At 42.1% G+C, this 21637-nt stretch overlaps 2 protein-coding genes across 5 annotated transcripts in view; one reads left to right on the top strand and one right to left on the bottom strand.

The window, feature by feature from the left end:
- Positions 1-15489, bottom strand: part of CENPP (centromere protein P) — a 685914-nt gene extending 670425 nt beyond the window's left edge. Inside the window, exons 1-2 of the mRNA XM_029599391.1 lie at positions 15364-15489; positions 8291-8441 (exon numbers count right to left, since the gene is read on the bottom strand). Coding sequence (XP_029455251.1) covers positions 8291-8424 — 134 coding nt within the window. The 5' untranslated portion in view covers positions 8425-8441; positions 15364-15489. The remainder of the gene's footprint in view (positions 1-8290; positions 8442-15363) is intronic.
- The window catches only part of NOL8 (nucleolar protein 8), a 107445-nt gene continuing 101212 nt past the window's right edge, over positions 15405-21637 (top strand). For 2 of the 4 annotated variants that reach the window (XM_029599373.1, XM_029599370.1), the window contains exons 1-3: positions 15521-15703; positions 15869-15969; positions 18069-18240. In XM_029599373.1, coding sequence (XP_029455233.1) covers positions 18105-18240 — 136 coding nt within the window. In that variant the 5' untranslated portion in view covers positions 15521-15703; positions 15869-15969; positions 18069-18104. Of the gene's footprint in view, positions 15704-15868; positions 15970-18068; positions 18241-21637 lie in introns of all 4 variants that reach the window. The other 2 variants (XM_029599372.1, XM_029599371.1) reach the window with 2 other exon arrangements.

Genomic DNA, 21637 nt, shown 5'->3' with positions numbered 1-21637 from the left:
GCATGTGCAGTCAGCCACCAGAGGATCCTAAACACCACTGCAAGAGCCGCTGCAGCCGAGCCTCTGCCGGGCTTCCCCTCCGATCCCTTATCCCCAAGCTGACCGGCAGTAAAAAGAAAAACTTTTTTTTTTTTTTTACTTTAAAACTTTAAGGAACAGACAAAGGCCACTTCCCTTTAAGGTGAAGAGTGGCAGCATGCTCCGCAAGTCCTCCTGGAGGAGAGGGCACAGCCCCATCAAATGTTTACTCCTGGTGGTGAAAGGACCAAGCTATTTAAGGGTCCCCAACCCCCTGCTCGTCCACTTCATAACCAAGAAGGATGGTCTCACCAGGACCTACCAACCTCCTGGGAGGAAATCTTCAAACAATCTTTTCTTACCTATATATTCTTTTTTTCTTTTTTTTTTTAAACCTAATTTCCAGACTGCAAGTTTTGCACCTCTAGCATCTGCTGGAGACAGAGAAATATTGAGGGACTGCAGATGGCACACCTGGTTATGAAGCAATGTCAGCAAAACTTTCTCTGTCTCCATCTGCTAGAAGGGCAGCAAAACCCAGGAGTCTGGACTGATCTGGGTATGTACAGGGAACTGCTGGTAGAGGTGCATAACCCACTGGTCGTAGATTAACCTGTCTGAATGCTGAGAAAGTTTAGCATGTTCCACAGACTTCTGAGTTCCCACCCCAAAAGCACTCAGATCCCTTTCAGCAAAGAGAGATGATAGATGCATAGCACCCAGAAAAAATTCCCTCAATTACAGAAAAATAGTTTTATTAAAACTAATTTTACCCATGTTAAGGATGCACAGCGTTAAATGTTAGCATTATATACTCACAGTAAACTTTTAAGCTTAGATAATCTTTTAGCCATATGGGTTGAAATGATAGATTAAGAGCAATACCGTTGCCCATCAGTGTAACATCCTAGCCTCAAAGCAACTTTAAAAGACAACATTGAAATAAACAACACCATGTGAAATATTCCACATAAACATTTATTAGCACAATACTACATACAGCTCTAGTGATACTTTAGACTAAGATAGGAGGATATTGTTCATAGAGATTTTAAAAGCAATATTAGGACTTTTTGAAACCCTCTGTCTTTAAAATTATCTTGGTCCACAGTGGTAAATAAATTTTGAACATATTATTAGCTCCTTATCCCCATTTAAAAAGGTTGATTCATTTTTCAGAATATGGTTATTAGTGTGACATTAGTTGGACTACTGTTTTAGTTCAGTTTAGCAAAAATTGATTAGAAATTATTACAGGGCCAGCCTATTCACTCAATGGCAGTATTGTGCATTGCCATGTGGAGGGACATAGGTTTGATTCTCAGCTTGGGTCTTCTGCTCCTTCCCTTCAAGTACGGGGAGCTAGCAAAGTCATCATGTAATGGTGACACATAGTGGCCAGATTTATGAGCTGGATTTGTCACTTCTTATATGCCAGTATGTATACGGAGTGTTGAGTGATTTGTCATGTTTTTTGGTATGTAGAAAGGCACAGATCTGGGGCTGGGTATAAAAGAATTGCAAAGTCCTTGAATGTCCTTTAGAGCGCAGTCAAGTTGATTACTTAGTGGAAGGTGTATGGTAGCATCAAGGCCCTGCCTATTTCTGGTCACCCCTCAAAATTGGATGACTAAGCAAGATGACTACTGATTAGGGAGGTAACCAAGAAGCCTATAGCAACTTTGAGAGCTACAAGCTTCCATGGCCAAGACTGATTAAAGTGTGCATTTGACAACTATCCCAAGCACTCCTCAAATCTAGCCTGTTATGGTAGGATGACAAGAAGGAAGCCATTACTCAAGAAAGCCCACCTTGAATCCCATTTAAAATAGGCAAAGGAACATTCAGGGGATATTATAGCCATTTGGCAAAAATTTTTATAGTCTGACAAAACTAAAATAGAACTTTTTGGCCTGACTGCAGTGTTAATGTCTGGCGCAAGCACAACATAGAATACCATCCCTACTGTAAAGCATGGTGGTGGCAACATCATGTTATGTGGATGTTTCTCATAAACAGAGAGTTGGGCACTTGTTAATATAGAAGGATCAATGAAAGGGAGAAAAGTTCTTCAGGAAAACCTGCTGCCCTTTGCAAGAAAGATGAAACTGGAATGAAAGTCCACCTTTCGGTATGACAGTAACTTGAAATACACAGCTAAAGCTATACTGGAGTGGCTAAGAAACAAAAAGTAAATGTCCTGGACTGGCCCAGTCAGAGCTCCAATCTCAATCCAGTTGAAAATCTGCTCATGACTTGAAGATTGCTCTCTATCTGTGCTCCTCAAGGAACTTGACAGAGCTTGAATAGTTTTGTAAAGAATGGTCTAATATTGACAAATCGAGGTGTGCAAAGTTGCTAGAGACCTATATCAACAGACTCACAACTGTAATTGCTGCCAAAGGTGCTTCCAACAAGTATTGATGCAGTGGGGAGAAAACTTATCTAAATTAGATTTCAGTTTTGTTTTTTGGATATGTATATACTTTGTTCCCCCAGTAAAACATTTTTAGCTCTGAAAGACATGGTATATGGTGTATTCTTCTGTGGAAAAAAATTCCTAATTTAAATGCATGCAAGTCTAATGCACTGGCACATCAAAATGTGAAAAATGTTGAAAGGATTGTAGACTTTTGATTTCCAATGTATATTTCTTTTTCACCTTATCTAAATTAGCTCAGGGTGAAGTACAAATTATTTTAAAAAGAAACAAAATATGAATCACAAAAACAATGGACCTTAGGCAGGAACAGAGTTGGGTTCTACACCTCAAACAAGTTTCAGAGGACAGATTGGCCAAACCTGCTATCACATCGGCCATCTCTGTTTAAACAGTAGTGCAATTTGAATATGTGGATTGAACTCCATGTCACAGCGCTGCAGATCTCCTCCATGGGGACTGATCACAAGTGTGACACTGATGCTGCCATGGCTCGGACAGAGAGAACCTTGACATGGCCCATAAGATCCAATCCCACCTGGGCATAATAGGAGATCCAATCTGCTAGCCAATGAGAGAACGTCTGTTTGGCAACAGCGATCCCCTGATCAAAGGAAACAAAAAGCGGAGTGGACCTTCTATGGGCTTCTGTCCACTCTAGATAGAAGGCTAAGGCTATTTTGCAGTCCAATCTGTGCTGGAATTGTTCACTTCGATAAGCATAAGGTCTGGGGAAAAATATTGGAAGGATAATTGACTGAGTGAGTTCATCTTAAGAGCAGCATTGGAGAGATGTGGAAGATAGTCAAGCAGCTTTAGTGATGAGCAGGAGAAGAGGGTCTAAGGTCCTTTGTTCACACCACACAACAAACCTCCTCCGTTTCAGTCTGCAGGACTTTCTGATGGAAGGCTTTCTGGAAGCCAAGAGAACATGAAATACATCTTCAGAAAGATCAAGGGATTGTAGGATCAGACTCTCAACTTCCAAGCTGTAAGCAATAGGGCTTAGAAGTTGGAATGCTGCAACCTGCCTTGATCCTGAGTGATGAGAGTTTGAGAAGTCCCCAGTCTGATTGGTTTCTGGATGGACAACTCTAGGAAAAGCAAAAAACAAAATATGTCTCTGATAATGGGGGGCTATGAGAATCAAAGTCCCCTTGTCTCTCTCTGAGCTTCAAAGTCTTTGCGACCAGTGGAACTGGTGAATATGCATACAAAGGTAGAGCTGCCTCAGGGGCAATTCAATTGGCAGGATTTAAAAAATGCCTGCCGGGCTGCTGTCACATGTCACACTGTCACAAAATCACGTATAGACATATATTAGTTCCTGCGGAACGTATTGACCATCATTCTGCTACTATGATAGAGCAAAACTTGGCCAGAGTCGGGCACATAATAAAGGGCTTCGTGTGATCATCCGATTCCTATTGTTTTTACTCTAATACAGCCAACTGGATCGGCTTCCGATTTGTTTTTTGGGTCTATGCATACAAAGGTCCCTGGCCCCAATGGAGGGCAAAAGATTCCAATGCTAGCTTGCCATGTGTCCTGTACATGGAACAGAAGAAAGGGACATTTCTGTTCCAGGGAGCTGCGAACAGGACCACCTCCTTGGTCCCCAGAGGTGGAAGACCTGATTCTCTACCCCCTGGTCCAGGGTCCATTTGTGGGATCTCAAGGACCGATAGACTGTCCACCACCCTTTTCTCCATCCCTTTAGAGAGGGTTCAGGTCCACAGCTAAACCACCTTGAGCAACAGGAGGTAGGATCCACTACCTCCCTGCTTGTTGATATAAAACATTACCACTTTGTTCTCCTTCTGGACTACTACAACTTTGTTGAACAGTCAGTCTCTGAAAGACATAGAACACACCAGATCACCCAGAGCTCCAGGAAGTTTATCTGGTACTGACATTCCCAGGCAGACCAAGAGCCCTGAGTGCGAAACCCATCTATATGAGGTTCCCAACCCAGTTTGGATGCATCCGTAGTTAGAACAATTTGGAAGGAAACCCCTCTGCACCAAATTGGAATTGTTCCACCACCAGGACAGAGAATCCCAGAGTAACAAAGTGACTCTGATACAATCTTGAAGGTCCTGAGTAGCCTGAAGCTACTGTGACCTCAGGGTCCATTGGGCTCTTAACATAATCATTCATGCCATGGGAATGACATGAACGGTTGCAGCCAAGTGGCCCAACAAACTTGTCATGTGCCAAGCTGATGTCTACAGACTCTCTTAGATCTCTGCCACAATGGCCATTAGGGTGACAGCCCATTGCTGCAGAAGGAAAGCTCTGACTTGAATTGTGTCTATTTATTTATTTATTTATTTAACTTTTATTTACCGACATTCGTGAAACACATCATGCCGGTTTACAAAGAACTCAGGCGGGAAATACAATAAAACAATATAAAACAAAATAACAAAATAACAAAATAACATTGATAGCAGAAACAAGAATCAGAATACAAAATGAACCAAAATGGAGCAATAACAAAAGGGGGGAGGAAGGTCGTAGGGAGGGAGGGAGGATAGGGGGGAGTGGGAAAGGGGGGCTGGGGAGCGGGAGGGGAAAAGGCATATCTAGATGAAATATAAAACAAAGATAAAATAGAATAGAGGGAGACTATGTACAGTAGGAATATGTACAGGTACTGTTAACTTAAGTAGTACTAAGGAAGTATTGGAAACCGGCCATATTGATTGGGCGGCGGTATTCACTAGGATATAACTTAATTAATGGGAAACTGAGGGTGTAGAGGGAGAGAGGAGTACAGGGGAGAAGGTGGAGGCCGGGTGGCCCAGGGATCTAAGGGTGGCTAGGGTGGCTAGCAGAACTTCAAAAAACTCCAATTGAGGTGACGGGTTGAGATGAGACTTAGGGAAGTTGATAACAAACCCTAGAGACCAACACTTGGATGGTCACAAACACTGACTTGTCGGCACCTGCCTGAGATATGTATTTGATCTGCCAATCGTCCAGAAAGAGAAACACATGCACCCACAGTCTGCGAAAATGCATTGTCACCACTGTTAAGCATTTTGTGAAGACATAAGCCCAAATTGCAGAACCTGATACTGAAGGTGCAGGTTTCCTATCACGAATCTATCACGAATCTGAGATACTTCCGGTAACTGGGGAATATCTCAATGTGAGTGTTGGTATTCTTTAGATCAAGAGTGCATAACCGTTTCTCTTATTGCAGAAAAGGGATCAAGGTACCCAGGGAAATCATCTTGAACTTTTCCTTCTTGGAAACTTGTTCAAGGCACTTAGGTCTAGGATAGGACAGAGTCCCCCAGTTTTCTTTGAAATCAGTAAAATCTCCACCCTCTCTTTCCTGGTGGAACAGGGTCAACCACTCTGGCTATAAAGAGGGAGAAAAACTCCAAATATCTTACCTCCTGAGGTGCTACGAGCCCCCAAGATGGGATCAGAGGAATAATTAGTGGTCACTGAATAGATTTAATTTGTGCCTTTGCAAACTATGCAAAGAACTCACTTGTCCAAAGTTATACTAAGCTACCAGTTTGTGTAGAACCACAGTTTGTCCTCAACTGGAAGGTCCTTCGGCATGGGTACTAGGATCTTGGCCTTGCTTTCTCCAGTCCAGTCAAAAACCCGTCCCCAGAGTTGGCTGGGATGCCATCTAGGGCTTAAGCGCCTTCTGCTGCTTGGAACGACTGAATGTAGCGTGTGGCATATGGGACCAAGAGGGCAGAGGATAGCATCTTCTTGGGCAGAAGAAAGACTTCCTATGCCCAGATCTCAGGTACCTTCTGGATGAGAAAGTTCGATCCGGAGTGGCAGCGAAAAGTTGCATTGCACAGTGATCATGAATCTGTGACATTACATCCTTAACTTGATCACTGAAGAGATTCTCTCCAATGCATGGCACATCAGCAAGTCACTCCTGCACCTCAGAGAGCAGAGGTTCACAGTCCGGCGCGTCTGCAGGCTCCAATCCCTTTAGTAGAAACTCTTGATGCCACTTCAAAAACATCGTAGACTGACTGAACTCCATGTTTTCCATACTCCATACTCCTAGTCATCAGTGACTAAGCTGCATAGCCACCTCCAGCAGCTTCAGAATTTCCCGCATGTACCGGCCCATGCAGGCAATGAGCATAGTTCCCTGGAAAACGTTTCTCCCTAGAGTGTCCAGTGCCCCAGGACCCCTCCCCAGGGTCAGCAAGGAATGGGTCCCAGAGCTCTTGGCTTTCTTGAGAGCAGATTTGACCACCACAGACTGGCATTGTAGCTGATGCTTGTCGAATCTGGGAGCTTTCTGGACAAGGTATACCACGTCTGCCTTCCTGATGAAGGAAGCCACTGAGAGGGGGTTCTCTTACATCCTCAACAGCAACTCCTGAAGGATCTCTGTACTGTGACTGCTACAATCTCCTTAGGAGACTCCACATACTGGAGGATGTCTAGCATTTTGTGCCTGGTGCCTTCCTCCATTTGTAAAGTAAATGGGATGGCCACCGTCATCAACCTAACAAATCCTGCAAAGGAAAGGTCTTCCAATGGAGACTTCCTTCTGCCAAAGGGAGTCAGATAGGAGACCTGGGATGCTGAATCGAACTCGATGTTGGCAAATTTGTCAATGACCAACAGGTACCAACAGCACTGCCACCCAGAGGGAATCAACCATGAAAAGAAACTTAGATAAACATCAAAAACCGTACCTAAGGACACTATGGAAAGAACTACAGGATCCCACAACAATAAGGCAAAAACGTTTCTTCCAAAGAAGAGCAATACAGTTGAAAAAAAAAAAATAGGACTCAGAAAGACCGTGACCATTGCGCTCTGCAGAAAAAGAAAGATTGAAGGGATCCCTCGTGGGCACGTGGCATAATGCATGCGTGGGTTTGCTCAGTGAGGCTCTAAAAACTTTGACATAAGTTTTCCATGACAGGATGATGTCACCCATGTATGAGGACTACCATCCTGCGTGTCCATGGAGAAAAACAGTAGAGTTGGCTTGTCAATTTAAATCATGTTTATTGTAATAAATAAATTTCCTGAAACCTATTTGTCCTGTCTATGTATCCATTATTAATTAGAATTTTGTTACCTTTTAGGTATATACCAGTTTTTGTATTTTTATTTTTATTTTAATTCCATTTTTATTTTAATTTTATCTTTTATTTTTACTTTGTAAACCGTTTTGACAAAAAAACCTTGCTTTGAAAAACGGTATATAAATACTTTTAAATAAATAAATAAATCTTGACTAGTCCACAGAACAGGACTTTCTTTTATATTTACAGCTGTACAATGCTGTTTATGCCCAGCAGCACTACAGAAATAATGTAGTACTACTAGTAGCTTTTAGTAGGGCGGTGTCTTTTGGGCACAGAATTCCCACAATATGTGCCTTAAAAAAAGATACCGTAAAAGCACAGTGTATGAAAAAATAATTTTAAATTTTGATAACATATAAGACCCTAGAATGGGGGCTTGCGGTAATGTACACAACTCAATTGCTCTGGATTAATTAGTCAAAACTGTTTAATGGAAACCTGTAATTTCCTATTATAATTCAGCATAAAATGGGAAGTATTATTTTCACGCAATACTCTTGTTTTGAGAGGAACAGATCCTCTCATACATTCCTGAAAAGCAGGTTGATCATGAAGACATGGAAGAGAGTCTACTTTTATTAACAAAATCATTTTATCCTCAAGTTCATTTTCAGAGATTATAAGAAACATATTGGATCTACAGTTTTTTGTTATAAAAATTAAAGTACACAATTTGTTGAAGAGTAAATATTATTTTAAATATCTATTAAGAAAAAACTACAAAAATGCATACATGGCCTTTTCAATTTCCTCCTTGGCTAGCTGCCCATTCTGTTGGTTTTCTTCATACTGTTCTGTTAACTCTTCGATTTCTTTTTCCAAAGTCCGAATTTCATCCTCATACACTTCATAAAGGCTTTTCTCCATTTTTAGATGCAAAAACACTATATACAAACAAATAAAAATAATATTTTATTTTCATTTGGTGCATCACCATGAAACCAATCCATTAAGTGTTGGTAGCAAATAGGCTTACCAGTTTTCATGAATGTAAGGATAGTGCATTTTGTCCTTACAAAGTATATCTGCAGCTACTTTTCTGCAATTTAACTGCAGTTTTAATTGCTGTCTGCTATACAAGTGGTCTTTTTTTTCCTCTCATTACTACTTATGACCTAAATAAATAGCCCTAAATAATTTAAAATGGCATACAATACTTTTCAATAAATGAGGCTAAACAAAAACAGAAGTAGAAACCACTTATGGTAAAGCAGCAGTGCCTCCCACTCTAATCCATAAACCAAAGCATATGAGAAAAGAAAGTACAATATGAAAGCTATTATTCTTAAGATCTGCTTCCTTTTAAGGTGGACCTTTTCTGTTTGAAGCTGTAAACCTGGACAGGAGTGCTGACTCTTCCCAACTCAGCAGCTGCTGTTGACGTGCAGGTGCTGTTCCACCCCTCCTCTGAATTCTGTGCTGCAAGCATAGAGCAAGGCCCCTAGCTCTTTCCCTGAAGGCACTGAACAGAATACACAACACAGTCAGTGGTGGGGGGAGCAGAGGATCTGCTGGGGGGGGGAAGGATTAGGGTAGACAGGGAATTTCAGGACACTGTCTCATGAAAAGCTGAGACAGAAAGACATGATCTGTGAGTGTGATTTATAAAGTTGCTACATTGCTAAAACATTTTTTCACAAATCTTTTATACTGCACAAACAGCAAGCTGACCAAGGCAGTTTACAATAATAAAAATACAATACAATTAAATACAATATAACAAAATCATTAAAAACTAAAAATCTAATTAAGACATGAGAATAATCAAGCCTTCAATTATTTCATATTTAATGTCAGATTAAGGCCATTTTATTGTAAATTAGAGGCAGGACATCCTGAAACTCTATAGTGGATGGTTGGGATCCTCTAGAGGAGACATCCTTACACCTAGGTAGGAAAACCCAGAGACAGAAAGCCAGCCAGTAGAAAAAACCAGTAGGGACAGTACCCAGGAAAGGTCAGTGATAGCTGCCTGTGCCTGCCACTGCCCATACTTGAATTCCAAACACAAGTAAACTGGTGGATTATGGAGCAGCAACTATCTTTCTGAACTGAGCCAGCATCCCCACCCAGGGTAAGAACATAAGAACATAAGAAATTGCCATGCTGGGTCAGACCAAGGGTCCATCAAGCCCAGCATCCTGTTTCCAACAGAGGCCAAACCAGGCCACAAGAACCTGGCCACGGAACACAGAGGGAATGAAACATCTCTCATTTTGGAGACAAGTACAGCCTAAGACCATGAGTTAGCAGACTCTGCCTACCACACCATTATTGTGTACAAAATAAAGTTGTATGATCCTTCCTGTTTGAATCCTCATTTGTTACATGCCACCACCGAACCCATGGCCTTAGGAAATATTGAGGAACCCAAATGTGCATCCATCTTAATATAAAACTAAATAATAGTTTTACAGTTTAACAGTCTTTGGAGTATCCATCTTAAAAGAAACAGCATATATTTGGATTTATTTTGTTGCTTTTTATTTTCCAAATTTTAAAACTAAACAAAAAATGCTTGAAGCTGAAAAGCAAACACCTAGGGTCTGGTTCTTTTATTTCTAAATACGCTCAGATTCCTGGAGAAAATGAAGCATGGCAATATTTCTATATGCCTACTGTAAGAAGTTCTTATTATAGATTATTTGGCTTTCATAGAAGTTGTATTTAGGCAACAGATTTAGTTAGTGGTTCCCAAACTGTGGGTTTTGATCTCAAATAGGGTTACCAAGTCTGTGAATGGGATCATAAGAAACAGGACAGCTCCCTCTATTCCCCCCCAGGACCTCTATTTCAACCTGCAACTGGACTATTTAAGCCCATTCTTCAGGACTTGTGAACTTGTGTGCATTCACAGGCTCTGCCCCCTCCATGGGTTTCCTGTTAGACTGGAAACCCATGCAGAGTACTGGGGCTTGTGAGGACACATTGCTATTGCCACTGCTGTTTATCTGCTTTGAATGAGTGAGGGCAGGGAGATTGGAAGTCTAGTATTTTGTTTTGGTCATGGGCTGGGAATGTGTAAAATATTAAAAATGGGGTCAGTATTGGATAAAAGTTTGGGAAGCACTATACTAAATTACTATCTGAGAATCAAACAACATACTGCTGGCCTTTCTGGACTACTGGGTCTAGCCAACAACAATACAACCTGAACCCTAACATAGCTTGGAAAACTGAAACTTACAAAAAGTCCCAAACAAATATCTTGTGAAATCTCCAACAAAGAACATCCTTTGCTTTAATCTTGCATGTTGCTTCTTTGTAACTGTATATTCAAAAACCATGGAAAATTCTGGTATTTGCAGCACAAATAGAAAAGGAATGACTCTCCAATATACAACTGGCCATCCAGAATAGACCTTGAAACACATAAGGCCCAATTTTAAAACCCAGTGCGCATCGAAACAGCCGAGCCGTGAGAGCATCACAGGGATTTTCAAAACACTCGCAAGTACCTGCCCATACATGCAGAACAGGTTCAGCCAAAAGAGGCGGGCCAGGACAGCACATGCTGGCAGCTAACCGGCATGCGTGCAACATGCTACTGCTCCAGAGAGCAGGTAAGTTAAAAATAAAAATAAAAAGTTAGTGGGGTTTTAGGGGACGTGACATATAGGGGAAAAGGGAGGCAGGTTAGCTACAGGGTTTAGGAAGTTCCCTCCCAGTCCGCTTCTTTAATGCAGCAGACTGGGAGGGAACAAAGGAAAGAACCTCTCGTGTCACTGTGTACATCTTGTAAAATTTCTCCCCCTTACGAGCGCAGGTAGTGGATTTTATAACACGCATGCGTTGAGGCGCAAATGTTATAAAATCGACGCGTCCATGTCCGCACGCTGGGAACCGCGCACACATGGATGCCCATGTGTGGGTTTTAAAATTAAACATAGAAACAAACAGATGTGATGTCAGAAAAGGACCTAATGGCCCATCCAGTCTGCCCAGCAAGCTCCCATAGTTATCAGTTACTCAGACCGCCAAGGTTAGGGCTCTTGTTGGTTACTGTTCGAGTCCAATTTTCTTTCTCCCCCTGCTGTTGAAGCAGAGAGAAATGTTGGATTTGCATCAGAAGCATAGTATGAGGCTTTTTGGTTAAAGGTAGTAACCGCCGTATGCTTATTTGTTTTCCCAGACTGTACAGTTCAATGTCCTTGTTGATTGTTGTCTGAATCCAATTCTTCTTTTCCCCCTGACGTTGAAACAGCGAGCAATGGAGTTGCATCAACAGTATGAAAGCTTATTTGTTAAGGGTCATATCCGCCACACCAGCAAGTTACCCCCATGCGAAGGCTTATTTGTTAAGGGTCATATCCGCCACATCAGCAAGGGTCATATCCGCCACATCAGCAAGTTATCATTCCCCTCGCCTTTAGAGATCCACAGTGTTTATCCCATGCCCTTTTGAAATCTTGCACCGTTTTTGTCTTCATCACCTCCTCCAGCAGGGCATTCCAGGTGTCCACCACCCTCTCCGTGAAGAAATATTTCCTGACACTGATTCTAAGTCGTCCTCCCCAGAGTTTAATTTCGTGACCCCCTAGTTCTATTGGATTCTTTCCAGCGTAAAAGGTTTGTTGTTGATCGTGCATCATTAAAACATTTCAAGTATCTGTATCATACTTCCTCTGCTCCTCCAAGATATATATATTCAGGTCCTTCAACCTCTCCTCATAAGTCATTTGATGGAGACCTCCCACCATTTTGGTCACCCTTCTCTGGATCACCTCCAACCTGTCTCTGTCCCTTTTGAGATGTTGTCTCCAGAACTGAACACAGTACTCCAGGTGAGGCCTCATCAAAGACCTGTACAAGGGGATTATCACTTCCTTTTTCTTGTTAGATATTCCTCTCTCTATGCAGCCCAGCATTCTTCTAGCTTTAGCTATCGCCTTGTCACATTGCTTCGTCATCTTTAGATCGCTAGACACTATCACCCCACAGTCTCTCTCCTGTTCCGTGCACAGAAGCACTTCACCCCCCATCACATACAATTCCTTTGGATTACCACACCCAGGTGTATGACTCTATACTTCTTGGCATTAAATCCCAGTTGCCATATCCTCGACCACTCTTCAAGCTTCCTTAAATTGTGTCTCATTCTCTCCACTCCTTCCAGCATGTCCACTCTGTTGCAGATCTTAGTATCATCCGCAAATAGACAAACTTTACCTTCTATCCTTTCTGCAAAGTCACTCACAAAGACGTTGAACAGAACTAGTCCCAACACCGATCCCTGTGGCACTCAACACCATTCTCTCTTCAGAGTAGGTTCCATTTACCATCACATGCTGACTTCTAATCCATGCCACCACCTTGGCGCTTACTCCCAAACTTCTCATTTTCTTCATGAGTCTTCTATGCGTATCAAAGGCTTTACTAAAATCCAAGTAAATCACATTGAGCACTCTTCCCTGATCCAATTCTCTAGTCACTCAATCAAAGAACTCAATCAGATTCGTCCAACAGGACCTTCCCCTAGTGAATCTGTGCTGTCACAGATTGAGCAACCCACCAGATTGTAGGTAGTTCACTATCCTTTCTTTCAGCAGAGTCTCCCTTAATTTCTCCACCACCACGGTGAGGCTAACCAGCCTGTAATTTCCAGCCTCCTCTCTGCTCCCACTCTTGTGAAGCAGGACCACCACTGCTCTTCCCCAGTCACTCAGCACCACTCCCGTTTCCAGGGATCTATTGAACAAGTCACTCAGCGGACCCCCCAGCACATCTCTGAGCTCCCTCAGTATGCTCGGATGAATCTCATCAGGCCCCATGGCTTTGTCCATTCTTAGTCTTCCCAGCTCTTCCCATACCTTCTCTTCTGTAAATGGGGTTTCATCAAATCCATCCCCATCCACAGCCTTGTTAATCAGCGACAGTCCTTCTCCAGGGTCTTCCTTAGTAAACATTGAACTGAAGTATTTAATATTTCTGCCTTTTCTTCATCTCTTTCCACCTTTCAGTTTCACTGTACCACTTCAGATCTTTCTCTGAAGTATCTGAAAAAATTGTCACCTCTCTTTACCTCTCTGGCAATCCTTTCTTCCACCAGACCTTTTGCTTTCCTGATTACTTTGTCTCTCTCTATTTAACCAGATATTCTTCCCTGTATTCCTCTTTTTGGGACCCTTTACCTTATAATGCATCTGGGCTTAAGTACTTTTCCATACACACCAAATGGATAAAACCATTTAGTACATCTATCCAATAATGACTCAATGCACAATCCACAAATATAAACGAGATAGCACAGCAACATACTCTGCAAATCCTGATGTAATTGTTTGGCTCAACAACCTATATATATAGGCCAATACAATACCATATGCTAGCTGCTGCGCACAGCTTAACATGCGTCCCTAACCCCCAATCCAATATGGGGATTAGAACATCCAAAATGCGTGCCCAAATCACAGTACAGCTAATAGCGCTCAGCACATGGAAATTCATGTAGATGAGGCTATTAGCTAATCTCCACGATCCAATAAATTTTTCGTGCAGCCAATGCTCCCTTGCAAAGCAGCAAATTTTTCACCAGCTGGCATAAAGTTATGCCACACTGAAGGGTGCATTGAAAAAAAAAGAAAAATCCTACTTTCAATGATTCTTCCTAATAGTATCATAGCAATACTAAGTAGGAAGAACAAAAAAAAAAAAAAAATACTGCTTTAAAGTCATTGAAAAAAAATTTCTGGACGTCCAATGCACACACCAGATATATGGGCCAGGCCATGTATCTTGTATGTATGTATATATGCCGGTAGCAGGAAAAAACAGACACTCTTAGATTGAGCGACCGTTTTCCCAACCCGCTTGAAAGCCACCTCGCCTGTGTCCGCGATGCCAAAGAGGTGCTAGGGACGCACATTTGTCCCTAATGCCTCCTTTTTAGCATGACCCCCCTCATTTAAATATTTGATTGCACGCCCAAGAGAGGTGGTTGGGTGCGCATTAGGAAAGTGGGTGCTCAACACTGAGTGCCCGTTTTCTGCGCACATTTATTGGATCGGCCTGATAAAATTTGAGTTGCTGTCATATGAAAAAGGAGCTAAAAGGTTCTATAGATGGTTTGCAAAAGGAAACTAAATTAGGACCAGTTTAACAGCAGTAAAGCCTGAGATTAAATAAATGGAAAATAATGTACAATTCATGTACATTTCATTTTGTAATGACTATACTGTTCCGCCAGAATACACCCATTTAGATACCTTACACTATTTGAAAAAAATAAAAACGTAGAACGTATAATCAAACAAATCCCCAGCAAAACCATGACTTCCAAGTTATTTTATCGCAGTGATGCGAGAAACATCCATCTTCCTTGTATTAACATTATGTAACTTCAGCAAGCAGTACCTAGAGCCACTCAGCAGAGATGTCACCCCTCCCCGTCTTCTCTGATGACCTCCGAACTGGCAGGGTCACCAAAAGATGACGAAGTGAAGACCAAACACACGGTCCTCTGTAAACAACAGGAGGGACGCCGCTTGCAGACTAGCAGCTAGTGATAAATGCACAGAGCAGGCACAGCCGTGTGGTTGCTGTATTAATCTACTTGAATGCACGGAAATAAAGTTGAACAAACAAAAAAATAATAATAAAATAAGGTGCTATCTTTTACTGGATTAATTTAATACTTTTCTTGACTGGATTTCGGGAGTTAGCATTCCCTTCCTGTCCCGAGGGAGCGTTAACTCCCGAAAGCAGTAAAGTATCGGTAGTCCAATAAAAAGAATATTTTGTTTTGCGCTTTGACCTTTAGTTCCATACAGAGCAGATAGAACCGTATGGCACCCCCTTATACCTCACCTCTTTACCCCGCTCCTGTAGCAAGCAGTACCGTAACTCTGCGACTATTTCGAACCGCGCGCGCGCTTCCGAGAGTCCCGCCCCGCTCTCACGGTGAAGTCGGCTGGCGCGCGAGAACACCAAGCTGGTACAGGAACCGGCGTGGCTCAAACTTAGCCGAGAACATGGCCTCGGCCTGTGAGGAAGGTAAGAGGCACAACTGACCAAAGCTTAAGCGGTGCAGGCTTCATTAGCTCTATCCAGGTTTTCGTGGTGCCGCTGATTTTTACCACCACCAACAGTGCGAAGAAAACCCGAGCCGTCCAGTGTCGTACGGCGCTGCAGCTTGTGGAGTAAAGAGGTGAGTAAGAAGGGGGACACGTGAAGGAATGGGGAAATGGCAACGGGGTGGGGGGAAGCATGGAAGATTAATCGGTAGAAGTACTAGATGTTCAAATGTTCCTGTACGTGGTCTTCTTTTAAAGGAGTTCGTAATTCTTGCATCTTTATTTATTTTTTTTTTTAGGCACCAAATACTGCGATATTGTGTTCAATAACAATGACATCGTACATTATTGTAGGACGTGTTTCTTCTGGAGCAAGTGAGATAAGGTGGCTTTAAAGCAGGTGAAAATAACTATATTTGCAAATATATTTTGCTGTCACGATTCACTATAGGCAAGAAAATGTTCTTTGAGCTTATTCAATATAGAAGTGCAATGAGTTCAAATGATCACTTAATCTTGTCAAATATATAACCATCAGAGCTTCCTAAACCTGGCCTATAGCGACATCGCTCAACTTCACCAAGGGGACCCTGGTGTAAGATCCCCAAGCAAATGCCCTGCTTTCCCTCTTCCCCTCCCCCAAACAATTTGGCCCTGAATTTGAATATTGGTGACCTCATATGTGCAAATGTATCTCAAAAAGATGGAAATCCTGCTTACTGGTTCCTTTAAGGATGTTCTAGTCAGCTTTGTCAAGGACAGTTAGTGGTTTAGCCAAGATTGATTTGGCACGTTGCAGAGAGAGTATGAGTGTTGTGAGTTGGAAGCAGTTTGCATGAAGTGTATAGGAATCTCCTAGAAGTATTCCATTCTCAGTGGTAAGAGAAAATGGAAGAAGGACCCAACATCATGGAGCTAAGGTTATCAACTGGATCCATATCTTTAGGACAGTTGATCTAGTCCTGGTTTTACCCCATTGCACGTGGAGTCTTATAGTTTTGTTTTTGTTAAGGAATGCAGTGGGGTAAAACCAGGACTGGATCAACCCTGCATAGAACAGGGAAGAGAGACTAAATAAAGAACATCTGTGTGAACTATCTAAGTAGAAGGATTCATCTTCTCGGAGAGTGGGTAGCAATTGATCAAGAAAAGAAATGAAACAGGAATTAGCCAAATGCTTGTAGTCCCATAATTTAGACTCGAAGTGAGAGGGTGCTGATAGAGTGCCTGTGGAATTGGCATTGTACTACCTTTACCAAAAACATAAGAAGTTGCCATACTGGTTCAGACCAAGCATCCTGTTTCCAACAGTGGCCAATCCAGGTTACAAGTACCTGGCAAGTACCCAAACATTAAATAGATCCCATGCTACTAATGACAGTAATAGCTGTGGTTATTTCTTTAATCTACTTGATTAATAGTAGTTTATGGACTTCTGCTCCAAAAATGTATCTAAACCTTTTTTTTAAATCCAGCTACACTAACTGCCCTAACCACATCCTCTGGCAACAAATTCCAGAGCTTAATTGTGTATTAAGTGAGAGAATTTTCTCCCATTTGTTTTACATTTGCTACTTGTTAACTTCATGGAATGCTCCCTAGTCCTCCTATTATCTGAAAGAGTAAATAACCGATTCACATTACTCTTTCTAGTCCTCTCATGATTTTAAAGACCTCTATCATATCCCCCCTCAGCCAAGCTGAACAGCCCTAACCTTTAAGCCAAGCTGAACAGCCCTAACCTTTAAGCCTTTCCTCATAGGGAGCTGTTCCATCACCTTTATCATTTTGGTCACTCCTCTGTGTACCTTCTCCAGTGCAACTATATCATTTTTTTTTTATTTTTTTTTTTTTGAAGATTCAGCAATCAGAATCGCACACAATATTCTAGGTGCGATCTCACTATGGAGCAATACAGAGGCATTATGACATTCATCATTCCCTTCCCTTTGCATTGCTCCTGTTCAGAAATTGAGAACTGAACTAATTGCACCTGCGAAATGCAAATTGTGTAATTCATGGGTAATAAAGCAGACAATGTGGAGCCATTTCCACTATGTGATCCTCTGTTTGGAGCTTTCCACCTAGAAACTGCACTACCAGCTGCAGAGAGGAGGAGAGTCACCACCTGAGATCGACTTCAACGTCTGGAAGACCCCAATAACCATATGAGAGGAGTTACCTCAAGTGCAGGGTTAGCAAGACAAGTCTGGGAAGCCCTGCTGTAAATCCAATAAAGTATTTATTTAATTCTCAGACCCAGTGGTGCATAAACATTTTTCTTATTGTAAATTGTATCCAGGATAGGCCTTCCTGCGACTCAGCTGAAGACAGATCTAAATAAAATAGACCTGTGATCCCCCTGACCCAGTTCAGAGACACACATTTTGCAGCACTCTAAAGTAATGATTCAGCATCTGACACTGAACTTTCTAGTTGTTTTGTGTTATTGAACAAGAAATTCTGTTCCATACACTTTTGTTTTATTTTTCCTTAAAGATTGTGCATTTCAAGAAAATCTCCTCTTATGCCAAAATGGAGAAAAACAAAATGAAGCGATTATATGTTGGAGGACTTGGCCACACAGTCTCTCAGACTGAACTCAAAGAACGATTTAATAAGTTTGGTGATGTTACAGATGTGGAAATTATTTCCAGAAAAGATGAACAAGGTGAGTATCGCAAAGTGGGTTATCTGAAGAAGATGGTTTTATGAGAAACTAATCACCTTGTTTACAGGTGATGTGACAACTCATGTTATTTACATAGTAACATAGTGTTATGGTTTTTGGTGAAAGTTGTGAACCCCGGGCCGAGGTGAGAGATGTCTCCGCCCACAGGGAGGAGCCCCATGGGCCTCACCGTCGGTGAGCATGGTCTCAGCAACGTAGGACACAGCTGTGAGAGAGACTTTATTAGAGAGAAAAGATAATGCATAATCCGAGGATCAGGAAATGCAATAAACACAGTTTATCTAGTTTTATGTTTATAATGCACTCCCGTTTTATGTAAACCAGTAAGATATGTTTTCATGATTGCCGGTATATAAAAACTCTAAATAAATAAAATAAATAAATAAAGTAGTCAAGATGATATTGATGATGAGAAGATCCGGTAGTGGCCCGCAGCGCGGGGTACGCTGAGGAAGCTGTACTGTAGGTGTCTAGGAGGCAGAGGTCAGTGAGACAGGAACCAAGCCGTAGATCTTGCGTAGATGAAGCAATACCCTGAGGCACCGGGTGAGTAGAGCAGAGTAGAGATGCTGAAGAGCGGTAGAGGCACAGGGTACACCGAAGGGTCTTTAGCAGTGTTGAAGAAGATGATGAAGGTACTCACACAAGGAAGTTTCAGCAGAAATACTCAAGGATCGAGTCAGCATAAGTCCAAGGTAGATAGGCCCTCCGAGGAGCAGATAGTCAAGACGCGGAAGAGCCCCCATGGAGCGGGTACTCGGAGCGTCCGAATGCCATAAGGAGATTCTGGAACAGAAGATCCAAGTTAGAGCGGATTTAACAATGAGAGGACTCCTTGCTAACTCGTCTTAGCAATGGGTCAGTCAGCTTAAGTACCCCCAGCGGACTGACGTCATTGGGAGGGGACGCCCCCGAGGTTCCCGCCATGACGCATACATAAGGAGGCCCTGCGCGCGCGTGCCTATGTGATGCCGGAAGTAAAATGGCGGTCAGCAGTGCCCACGCCATTCTGGGGAAGTCGGCGTTGGTTGGCGGAGGCCGCCATTCTCCCAATGATTGACGGTGCAGGGAAAAAAGAAGTGAACATGAGAGGTCGCAGCCGTCTGCGACCGGGCGCAACACATAGTAAATGATGGCAGAAATCCCCAGATTGGTCCATCCAGTCTGCATAACTGTAGTTCTTTATTTGGAGTTAAATGAACACACCAGTTTCCTATACTGAACCCAATACCAGCCCCACCCCTCTCCCAACATCTTTTACCTGAACTTTCAACCTTTCTCCTACCAGTACCTTCCATATCAGTCCATGGTATACCCAGAATCTGTTAAAATACTTGCCTTTGTCATTTCAGGCTTTGTCATCTTCCTCTGTTTCTTGCAAGACCAGTACTAAACCCAACACCCAAGTCCCCTGCCATGTTTTCTAATAATCCACACAGCCAACAAAACTAGCAAAGCAATTGTCAAAACTCCCAGTCTCCCTGTGCTCATTGAGTTTTAATCATGATCATTCCATACCAGTTACAGCAAAACCTTGGAAGGCCAATGCAGCCATACTACTGCTGTTAAGGTCATCACTGCAGCACCATACTGGTTACCCCAGGGCCTTCTTGGAAGCTCGATGCTGTCATACCATTGCTGTTAGTCATAACTGCCACTCCATGCAAATTACCCCTAGGCTACACTATGGCTTCTGGTGCCACTAGGTCATGCTTCCACTCTCCCTTCATTTTTTGCAAGTAAGAACTTTGTGTTTATCCCATAACGTTTGAAGTCTGTTACTGGTTTAGTTTTCACCACCCATTCCAGGCATCCATCACCCTTTCCGTGAAAAATATATTTTCTGGTATTGTTCCTGAATCTACTCTCAGTGGAACTTTGTATCATGACCCCTAGTTCTGTAACTGACTTCCATAGAAAAAGGTTTAATTCTAACCTAACCTAACCATAGCCCACTGCTATGGTTAGAACAGTGGGCTATGAACCAGGAGACCAGGGTTTGAGTCCTGCTGTCGCTCCTTGTGACCTTGGGCAAGTCACTTTACCCTCCATTGCCTCAGGTACAAACTTAGATTGTAAGCCCTCTGGGGATAGGGAAATATCTACAGTACCTGAATGCAATCCACTTTGAAGCGCTGAAAAAAGTGCAAAAAGCGGAATATAAATCTAAACAAAATAAAATATCTCTACCATATCCCCCCCCCCATCTATCCTCTAAGGTATACATATTTAGGTCCTTAAGTCTCACCCCCATGGCTTTTGTGCAAACAGTGCACCATTTTGGTTGCCTTTTTCTGGACCACCAATAACTTATCTATATTCTTTTGGCAGTATGGCCTCCAGAACTGAACCCATTTAATGGTTTATTAAAATCGCTTCAGGATTCTGTAAATTTCAGAAATGAGTATCTTTCAGAAAATGGTGACGTACAAGAAATTATGCATAAGAATAAATCTCTGCTGGACTGAGATAATTATCAATACAAGCAAGCTGGAATATGTGTTTCAGGGATTTGGCTTAAGAACAAAGACTCAGAAATTGCTTTTCAAATTTTCATCCTTTTTGCTGACTTAATGATGAAATTATTTTTATTGTCGTAAGAAAGGAGTCTTTGAGCAATTTATTTACCAACAGATCAAATATTGTATGATTTACTTGTGAAAGTGAGTTCAGTTTTACAGAAGAAAATATTTCGTAGCAAGTAATTGTATGTGATTTAAGCAGCTGTTTCCTAATTGCTGCAGAATGTAAATTTGCTTTGTGATTGTGTGCAGCGTCCCATATTTCAAAGACTGGCATCAGCATGGCCTTTTGGCTAAAATCAAGGGTAGAGTCAAAGATCAGGTTTGGAGCTATGAGTTAAGGATGATCCTGTCTCGCTATTTTTGGCTAAGATTGAATCCGGTTAAATATATGAGGTTAGCACCCTGCCGTTCAACCCCATCGGGGACCTGCTGATGTGACAACTGCTTAATTAAAAAAATGAACAAAGAAAAACTAAATTTAAAAAATCTGTGTTTATTTTAGTTTTCTCTGCTTCAAAAAGATTGTCATTTGGCAGGCTATTTCTTCTCTTGATTACTCTTTTCACTGAATTGTCGGTCAAATCACCAGTTGCATATTATCCGAAAAGCACCACTGTGTGGTGAAAAAGAAAAATGCTTGATAAATGATCCAATATTATTGCATCAAAAAGTGTTTGTTTGTGTCTAGAAGTGTTTGTATCCTGGGCACAGTCACTCTAGATTTTACATGCTTTCCATTTCAGAGCTCTTCATTTAGCTGCCTTTGGACAGGGTATGGTCCAAACTGAACTGGAGGTGACGGTTGCCTCCACCCTTCTTACCCCCCCCCCCCCCCCCCTTCAGTAGTCTCA

This window comes from Rhinatrema bivittatum, chromosome 4 (assembly GCF_901001135.1).
Source record: "Rhinatrema bivittatum chromosome 4, aRhiBiv1.1, whole genome shotgun sequence".
Lineage (NCBI taxonomy): Eukaryota > Metazoa > Chordata > Amphibia > Gymnophiona > Rhinatrematidae > Rhinatrema > Rhinatrema bivittatum.
Note: the sequence above shows the minus strand (reverse complement) of the source record. Positions and strands in the feature narration are given on the sequence as shown.